At 45.8% G+C, this 9,890-nt stretch overlaps 1 protein-coding gene across 1 annotated transcript in view; it reads left to right on the forward strand.

Moving 5' to 3' along the window:
• LOC109522161 (calmodulin-binding transcription activator 1-like) overlaps positions 1-9,890 on the forward strand; it is a 58,760-nt gene that overhangs the window by 20,230 nt on the left and 28,640 nt on the right. The window contains 1 exon segment of the mRNA XM_019880472.1: positions 9,436-9,503. Coding sequence (XP_019736031.1) covers positions 9,436-9,503 — 68 coding nt within the window.

Below are 9,890 nucleotides of genomic sequence, written 5' to 3' on the forward strand. Positions count from 1 at the left end.
AAAAAAAAAAAACGTCCAGCAGTGTTCTCTAATGAGAAGTCAGACTGTTCAGTGGATACGATCTGTTTTGTATCCGTAATGTCCCCACATACAACCTCTGTATTATCTAAGTCCTTTGTAAATTAGATTTAATTCATGGGAGACGGATAAAACATTCAAATGTGCACGGAGATCATTGTGCCCCCATTGCGAGTACCTGCTCGGTGTGTGTGAATGTGCGGGTGTCCTGAACACTTTACAACTTTAATAACTTTCCACTCATCAGACACCGCAAGTCCAGTGTTATTCTCGGCAATATAATGAAACGTGTGCACCCGAAAAATACCAGCGCACTATATCAGTATCAGTTTAAATCAACCCATGCAGCAGATGGAACCCCCCAAAAATCTGGATAGGTCAAGATTCGTTGGTACCGTTGTGCGGCGCGACGGATACAATAAATTGCAAATCGTTGCGAGAGAGATGCTAGTTGTCATCCTGACTACTGTTGAGCAAGTCACACGCCACCCAAAGCACAGTTTTGCTTTCTCCTGCAGTGTACTTCTGAGGTTGAATGTTGTTTTGTTGCATCTACATAACTTACGAAGAGTCGAGCATGAAAACCAAAATTTTGTGGTCATTATTTGAGATAGCGGTGAAGCAGGCGTTGAAGACGACTTCCAAAGAACGCGTTCGATTTTCATTCTCACTTTGCTGCCATTCTGTTTGGCTCTTCGCCCCTGCGCCGTCTCTCTTCTCATTGTCCAAAAACATCTGCAGTATGTTAGAACAGCGATTCCCAACAAATCATCCCGTCCCGCTTCATTCGTGCGGAAAGTATTATTTATTTACAGCACATATTTTTGTTTGTCTATGTCAGTGATGTGTAGTGACAGGCAGAACAATGAAATGCGCTTCCACTCGACGACACATCCAATGAACCTGTTGTCATTCATACAACAGAACAATAACTTTTGGTTCAACTCAACAGGGTCCGGATTTCATACCGCAAGTAAATTTGAGGATCAAGTGAGACGGTGTAATGTACTTTTTGTCACATATTTGGTTGGGGGTCGTGCCCTGAGATGTTTTTTTTTTTTTAAATGATAAAATATGTGCTTTGGCAAACTAAAGGTTAGGGAAGGCTCACTGAAAAAAATGGTGTGTTTAATTTACTCCATTTTGTTTTGTCAAGTGGCTGCAAAGAAGAGAATCATCTGGGTTGAGATACATTTTTTTTTAAGTTGATGTAACGTCTACTTCACAAATATGTATCTGGATCCATGTGAACCACTTGAGGAAATAAAAGAGAGTTCATTCAAAGCTCCATTTAAAAAAAATTTTGACAATACACTGGTGCTACTTTATTGTGGCGTGAGTCACATGCATGGATCCGTCACCTTCAGTAATTTGCTGAGCTATGTATCCTCTAAGGGCAGCGAAGGACAGCTGAATACCAAAGTGAAAACCTTCCCGTTTTCAAAATATGCACCATTCACTAAACACACAGTAAGATTGAGACTATTTTATGCTACCGTGCTTAACTTGTTCTCCCAACACTATCCCAAGAATGGACCCCACATTTAGATGGATTGTAAATATATTGTTTCCCATGTTTACTCGCGGAGTGAAATATTGTGTTTGTGTAGCGCGGCCGTTTTCAATTTTGCAGGCGGTATCTGAACGGTTCCACTCAGGAGACACGCAGTATTTGTCCAGAGTGTTCTCCCATCAAATGGCCATTCTACTTGGTGTCACATATTTCTCAGTCTGCCCATCTCGGTCCTCCCTCTTGCTCCCTCTTCCTCCACTCTCATGCTGATGTATGAAATGTCTACTCCCATACGCAGGGTGTTTGTAACAGTCAGTGTAATCAAATTTCACTGATTCCTTGGAGATTAAACAGTGTGTGCGTGCGTGCGCGCACGTCTGGGCGTGTGTGTGTGTGTGTGTGTGTGTGTGTGTGTGTGTGTGTGTGTGTGTGTGTGTGTGTGTGTGTGTGTGTGTGCGCATGTGCATGCGAGAGCTTGTTGGATATTAGCTGTGTATCAGGTCTGAATTGTATTCCTGCAGTGTCATTAGTCTAAGACTAGCTCAGCTGTAATAAAATATCCATCATCTTGTTCTCTAAGGAAGAAGAGCTTCGCGAATGACAGCGATGCTGCATTTGCATACCGCCGGTGCATATATTTAAATTTTGACTGTATCGTATAAAGCAGTAGGTGGGCGGGAGATTGATAAACACTTTTCCAAATGAGAGCATCTAATTTGTATCTTGGCCAAATGACAAAAAAAAAAAAAAAGATTCATTCCTGTGTTTGGGTTTTTGACAGGTGAATATTTTGAGCACAAAATCTTTGCTTGCTCCAAGAAAGGAAGCACTACAATTACAAAGTGGCACCGCTACATATCATTGCGGCCACTTGGCAGCATATGCACTGTATGTTCTGGCAGAGTCGGGGTTTTGTTTTGTTTTTTTTGTAGCTCGCTCTCTCAAAAGACTTAACATTGCCCAATACGCAAGACCAGCGTCAATATTAGTGTTAAATGGCTGCTCTTAACGTCCACGCGGAATTCAAAGGACACACTCCATTGCAGTTCCTACGGGGTGGAAAGTTACCCTTCCAGGATATAACTGATGTCCGACTCCTTTTTTTCCTCTCCAAAAGTGCATTAAATTAGAGCAATTATTAACCGAGTATGTGGCGACGATGAATTGCGTTTCATGGATCAGGTTGAAGCAAACAAAGGTTGTGATGGCTCCCATACCGGCGACTATTATGCAGTAGAAAGCAGCGCCACTCCTGTCTGACAGTAAAAACGTGGTTTTCTTTCCACAACCCTCCAATTCTTTATTTATATACATGTATCTTACATCATGTTTAAAGATAGCTCGCACACTTTGACACCCACTGCATGAATCACAGTACTTAAAGAGAGGGTGATGACACCAGGCTCTACTTTGTGCAGTGCATCATCACCGTGCACACACCGCACTTGCAGTGAAGAGGAGTCCTTTCAGATGTGTACATTGCATTATTATTTATTTTTTTTTATGTATTTATGGCCTCGCATATGTTCATCGAAGATAATCATTTCTGTCTGCGTATGCGTTTTTGTCTGCAGCGCAGCATTACAACTTGTCATTCGGGGGACGCTTTCATCCATACAAACATCAAACAATGCCCGGATTGTGCTGACTCCTGATTTGTGGTTAAAGTCAACACGTCGAGCAAATTAGTATTCTGGGATTAAAAAATGATGTATTTAGACAGTGATAAACATTACCGTCATAAACAGTTATTGCTGATATAAAAGTGACAGCGATTCCACAAGCTGGAAATCATCAGAGCTGGAAGTGTGAAAGGTTTATCGCATTTTTCAGTACGGTGAAAGAATGAGCGCGGGGGCCCATAGTAACGCTCTATTCAGTTCCAGCGCAAGGATTCGTCCTTGGCAAAGACGCATCACGCTGAGCACGAGTCAGTCAACAGAACTCGCTTGATAACCTGCAATGTTAGCTTTTCCTTCTGATTGGTTTGACTCCACCCGACTTGCTCCCGGCACGGAGCCGCCCGGTTTGTTGGCAGAAGAGAAGATGAACTCGAGCTACTTGTACTGTATATCTGTAGAATGGTGCTTGTCTCTCCTAGTTTGTTTTTGAGGCCCGACTATAATTAAAAATGCATGGCTTCAGCATGGGGGGGCGAGGCAAGCCCCCCCCTTCCCCTTTACAACAACAACAACAACACACAAACGACATGAAATCTTTATTTGTCAGAGACGAGCGCAATTGATTTTTGAGCGGCGAGAGACACAAACGCCACGTGAGCTCTGGCACTCCGCACCCGTTTGTATGTTTCGCAAAAGTGTGATTGAGCCCAGGTCCGCACGCATCTATCGATACCCACCCAGATCACGGCGGTTGAGCAGACAAAACCTAAGGATCACAGCAGAGACCCGTCTTTCAAATGTATTCATTAAACTCCCAAATGCTCCCCTTAACGAATGTAATTAGAATATGGTAATGAGAGAGGGTTGAACCGGGGAGTGTTGCATTACGCTCAGCAGCACACAGCCAGGACGGGAGAGACAAATAGAAAGGGAAACACAGTCAAAGGCTGAGAGGAGAGAGAGGAACCGAGAGACTGACTGACAGGGTGCCAATTTGTGTCTTGTTGTAAACAAGTATTTATGCCAATGAGAGGTGCCACACGCTATTTTTTTTTTCATTCATTCTCCCTAACCATCGGTCGGCGACCCTACTCAATAACAATCGCGTCCACAATAGCAAAGCTCAGGCCTCGGAAAGCCGCGTGACTCACCCTCAAGTTGAGGCATCGGGGGGGTTAACGCAACCACCGGAGACCTTTTCATCCAAACCCTTTCGCCCCCGCCTCCCGCTGCCAAACACCCATCCATCATTTTTGACTTTCAAACCAACGTCTCAGCGAGCGCACACTCTCCCGCTTGACTTAGTGAGAAATTTTGAGGAGTCTGACAGTCTTTATTCAAGACACCCCCCGGCACGGCAGGGGTCCCGGCATTGTGTTTGACACCGCACACCTGTTGCTGTCTTTGATGTGTTCATCCCCCACTGCGGAGAGAGATGGGCGGTTGTTCTCCCTCAAATGCAAATAGAAGATGGAAGGTGGCGGAGAGGGAAGGTGCGTAAGAGAATCTTGATTGATGTTCCCTCGGTAGATTAGGGCGGCCTCTCCTAGGTCTCCACTAAAAAAAAAAAAAGTTTGAGATACTTTCTGTACAGTGAGTGAGTGCGGCAAACTTCACCGCGGGGTGATGAAAGGCACACAAGACAGCAGGACGGACGAAAGGTAAAGAGGTCTGGCCAGAAGGAGAACCAGCGGAGGGAGAGTGACAATGTCATCATAAACCTGTCACTTAGGTGGACAGAAGCCACTTCATGGATTCTTCCGAGACCCCGTGTGTGTACGTTGGCGAAGACCCGTGTACCTCAGCATGCATTAGTTATGACATGGTCACTGTGTTGTGTACATGCTCATGTCTCTTGCGGCGTGATGAATGCGATGCGCGTGACTCTCGCCGACCAGGTGACTGGGGTGAGCCCCAGCTGAAGGTCACATTTCATCCTCCGGTGACTGGCCAGCACTAAATACTGGGAGGTGTGCACATGCTGCATTTTGAGCCACTTTAACAGGCAACTTTTAACACTCTGGGCTCTATGATGGCCTTTTATTTCCACCGCGCTTCCTTTTTTTGGACCATTTTGTCTGTTTGACATACTAGATTTGTACAATATTTACTGGATGAATCATACAGTTTGGGTAAGAAGGGTTCAGTCTAGGACTCACTACTTAAAAATGTCAGTTTTTTTGTGTTTTCTATCCGATTGCGTCATTCATTACTTTTTGTGCAAGGGACCCATTTCTTGTCGTATTCTTAGTTTCCAAAAGAGGCTTTTAATGGCTTACTGCACAACAATGGAGCAAATTAATGATGCAATTTTGATTTTAAGAAGTGGAGATACCCTCTGCTGACCATGGAGAAGAATTAAATTTTAATTTAAGAAGTGGAAACTCGCTCTGCTGGCTATAGAAAGACCGTTTGCACTGTATGAAAGAAAAAAAAGGTGGCACTGAGAAGGTATAAGATGTTAATTCTATAGATTGGTTCACAACCTGCCTTTGTGGGAACAAACTGACATTAAAAGCGTTTAAAAAAAAAAACGCTCACTGAAGAGATATTTTATAGTACTAATGACAGGAACTGATGTCAGTTACATGTATGCAGTAAAAGAAGCAAAAAAAAAAAAAGAATAAAAATAAGAAAGTCTTAAAATGACAGACTGTGTGTCGGTATGTGGCCAAAAAATGGCTATGCACGTGTGTGTGTGTGTGTGTGTGTGTGTGTGTGTGTGTGTGTGTGTGTGTGTGTGCGTGTGCGTGTGCGTGTGTGTGTGTGTGTTGCCCAGTGCGTGATGAGGTGTTTATATGATAAACACAAAGCAAGCTTGGGAGGAATTCTGATCAGGGGCTTTGCAACAGTTGTTATGGAAACAGCATTAAGCAGCTGTATTAGCCAGTGGAGGTAATATAGAGGCTGTTGAAACTAACAAACAGTGGCGAGCACGGCAGTTTGGGAATATAATACAAACTACACATTATTGCTCTGGTGTACAATAGCCTTGATGAAATTTTAATTGTGCGGCTAGAACAGAACAAAATGATCCGTGTCGTAATTCAATGTCTGCCTATCTTTCAGTTTAAGAGCTTCACATATTAATTAACCAGGCCAGAGGAATGGAGTGCAAACAAGACATTATTGGACTAGTTTACAACCAACATAGAATCATTAATGTCAGCGGGAAGTGGAACATAACTTGGACTGTTTAGTTCTGGCCTTACACCAAAGTGCTGACTGCTAAGCTTCTGGGAAAAAAAAAAAAATCACAAAAACGGTTGACATTGTTGATTTATTTAATTGTAACAGAGATACAATGGTTATCAACATTCTAGACACCCCTGTTCAAATGCCAGGTTTTTGTAATTTAACAAAAATGAGTGCACCACGAATCTTTTTCCGACAACTGAATTGAAATAAAAATAAAAAAAGGGAAATAAATCTCGGATGTGGCTGTGTGGGTTTACTCTGATGGTCTAGAATGCTTTTCCTGACATTAGTATGGTCACATCTTACAGCACAAGCGATGATCGCCCAACCTACCCGAGTAACGCTAATGCAGTTTTTTGCTCGATACACGTAAACAGGACAAAGGCAAAAATGGACTCTGGCTAAAAAGGAAAAATCAGTGTGCCGCCTCGCCATCTCCATAAAATAAACAGTTCAATGCCAAATAACGTGTGTGGCGAGAAGGAGCGTCAGCCTTCATTTGAGGTGATGGTATGCAATGGATGTGACAGTTCCAGTTTACAGACAACTCTGTTTTCCCCTGATATCTGCCAGGGTGATGCTCGTCATTAGACTTCAAAACACACATACACACATGCGTGCGCACACACTCATACGCTCACACAAGACACTCTCGCCTGTGGCCAGACCCTTAAACGGAATCCCCCCAGGGAACGCTCCTGCATAAGTCTCTTGCAGTGTAGGCGACCAACCAAGCCGCCCCCTCCTTCCTCCTGGGGAAATATGCCCCGGGTTTGGGAGTGTGTGCGTGTGCGTGTGTGTGTATGCATGTGCGTGTCTGTGTGTGTTTGCATGCGTGCAAATACGAGTGCTTTTTTTTTTTTTTTTTGTACATGCCATCCATTTCTTGGAGGTAGATGGCCTCTTCGAGACCTGAGTGGGTGGCTGATTTCCCCACTTGCATCGCTCGCAGTCTAGCTTCCCACTCATGATCCCAACTTTGTTAGATACAGTATTGCTTAAGTAACTCTCTCTCCCAGTCTCTCCCAGTCAATCTCCTACTGACACATCAGAATGTGGCAGGGCAGGGGGCGGGGCATGTAGTCAGCCGGGCCTGCCGGAATGCATTATGGTGTAGATTCACGTCGACGTGCAAAATAACTAGGTTTATAGAGTAGATCCCCGGAGAGCGATCCTTTCTGTCCCAGAGTCTGGCGCACACATGCAAACACACACTCACACATACTTAGAGTATTCCTGAAGGGTCAGTGTGTCGCTAGGCTTGCTGCAGCATTCCATCACTGGCCGTCCGTCGGGACAATAACGCCGACTTCCGGAGGATCGACCTTCAAGTCTCACTTGTGTCACTCTTCACATGGGTGTGGTGTGTGCGCGTGTGCGTGCGTGTTGGTGAAGGAGAGCGGCGTTTCGTGGACGTGTGTGGGTGTGTTTTGGAGTGTGTGTCAGGCTGGCGTTTCAGCTGACTCCTCTGTTTCGGGCTTTTTAATGGCTCTTATGGGGCAGGCCTTTAATTGCAAGTCTCTCTCCCTCCTTCGTAATCCTCCCATCCTTCTGTCTCTCCCAGCCTCTTGTCTCCACTCTTGCCACCTCTCTCCCTCCCGCCTCCCACTGGCTGACAGTCGCTAGGGGAGCCCCCAGTGCCCGGCCGGAGCTGTGGAGGCCGTACAGCATATTGACTTGCTGCAGAGTGGTTTGGGAGGAGGAGAGGTGGCTGCTTGTCACCACTAATGAATAGATGCATAAATGAATGAGGCGCTCTTTGTATGCAAGCGTGTGCACGTCTGGCGAAGGATGAAAATGTGAACGTGAGTGTCGGCGTGTGCGTTTTCAAAAACCCAGACTCGGCCCCGTGCAATTTTCTGTAACTCGGGCAGACAGACATTAACAGTTGGCAGATTGATGGTGATAATAATTAATGGTGTGATGGCAGCCTGTCCCTCACACATACACAGACATACACACAAGCAGGCACAGATACATGTATGCAGGGTGAGGCAGTCGGGGGGGTTTGGACGTGGCAATAGAACCGAGGATACTAAAAACAATACTGTTAAGTGCCAGCACCCTCCATCTTCTCTCCCCCCACCATCCATCTCATCTGGTCAGCTTGGAGCTGGAGTGCTCTCGTGCCAAACTGGGACAAATAACCGGAAAAACACACGCATGCACACGCGAGGACGAGGCAGAGCGAAAGAGGAGGTCTGGAGTAGAGATGGATGATCTGAGGGGGCAGTTGAAGGAGGGCTGGATTTTTGATGTGTTCTTCACTATTGCTTTGCGCCACATTTCAAACACTGATTGCCTTAAGAGGACAATTTACATTTCATAGGCCTGCACAACAAGTGGGTGAGAAGGGAGCCACGGATAGGGAAACAGACAACGGCGTTTAAAGTAGCAGCGAGTTTACTCGGTGAAGGGAAAAGGCAGCGTTGTATCTCTGTGTGAGGCTGTTTTTCCTTTACTCTCAGTAAAACACACCTGTAAGACTGATTTATTTTTCCTTCCTGGGCTTTACCTGTGGAAAAAGAAATAGTGCGAATAGGTCGGCCGAGGGGATGAAAGGAGAGCCGGAGGAATTAGGAATCAAGTTATGAGCCGACTTTATCGGACGGGGAAGCTGCCAAACTGCGAAAAAACAAGAAAAACTTTTCCTATTAATGCACTCGCTCAGCTATCGTGTACGTGCGCGCGTGTGTGGGAGAGAGAGTGTGCATTCTTGTGCGTTTGTGTTGTTGGCCTTTCCTCACCAGTGGAGGCAGGCATCGCCGTGTCTGCTGCTGTGATTGGTTGCTAACCCTGAGGGGTCAGTGCTCAATGTCTGTCTCCTGACTGGCTGCCTCTGTGACCAATCAAGCGCCTCGACTTCACCGTGGCAATCCGAGATATTCTGACACCCGCGCGCGCAAACGCGCACGCGCTCTCTGTGGGCATCAGCAGGTCATCTGGAAATACCTGTTATGTTTTATCTGCTTGTGACACAGCGTGCGCACGCACACACACACACACACACACACACACACACACGCACGCACGCACGGAAAATATATATACAGTAACCTTTCTGTCTTGCCTTTGTCTCACCAGGAGATTGCTGCGTATCTCATCACTTTTGAGAAACATGATGAGTGGCTGACGACATCGCCAAAGACCAGGTGAGGATAGAGCAGACAGTCTCTCACACACAAGCGCACACACACAAACACACACACGCGCGCACACACGCGCACGCGTGCACACAAAGGGTGACTCTGTCAGCAGGTGACTCATTGTTGTTTTAATCCCTACGACCGAGTGACTGTTTGATTAAAGCACTGGAGGTGTGTGTCTCCAAAGAGTCCTCCTGATGGGCTGCTCTACATGTACAGAACGCTCTCCAACACGGTCGGACTGCAAAGCACCTAGTCAGCTGGAAATGGAGTATTAATGAATGTAAATGTATTAGGCTAACTGATGTATAATTCAGACATGAAGGGGGGCCGAGGGGTCCAAGGGAGGTGCGCGTGTGTGTGCGCGTGTGTGTGTGTGTTTGTGTGTGTGTG

The sequence above is a fragment of the Hippocampus comes genome, unplaced genomic scaffold, assembly GCF_001891065.2.
Source record: "Hippocampus comes isolate QL1 unplaced genomic scaffold, H_comes_QL1_v1.1 scaffold68, whole genome shotgun sequence".
Classification (NCBI taxonomy): Eukaryota; Metazoa; Chordata; class Actinopteri; order Syngnathiformes; family Syngnathidae; genus Hippocampus; species Hippocampus comes.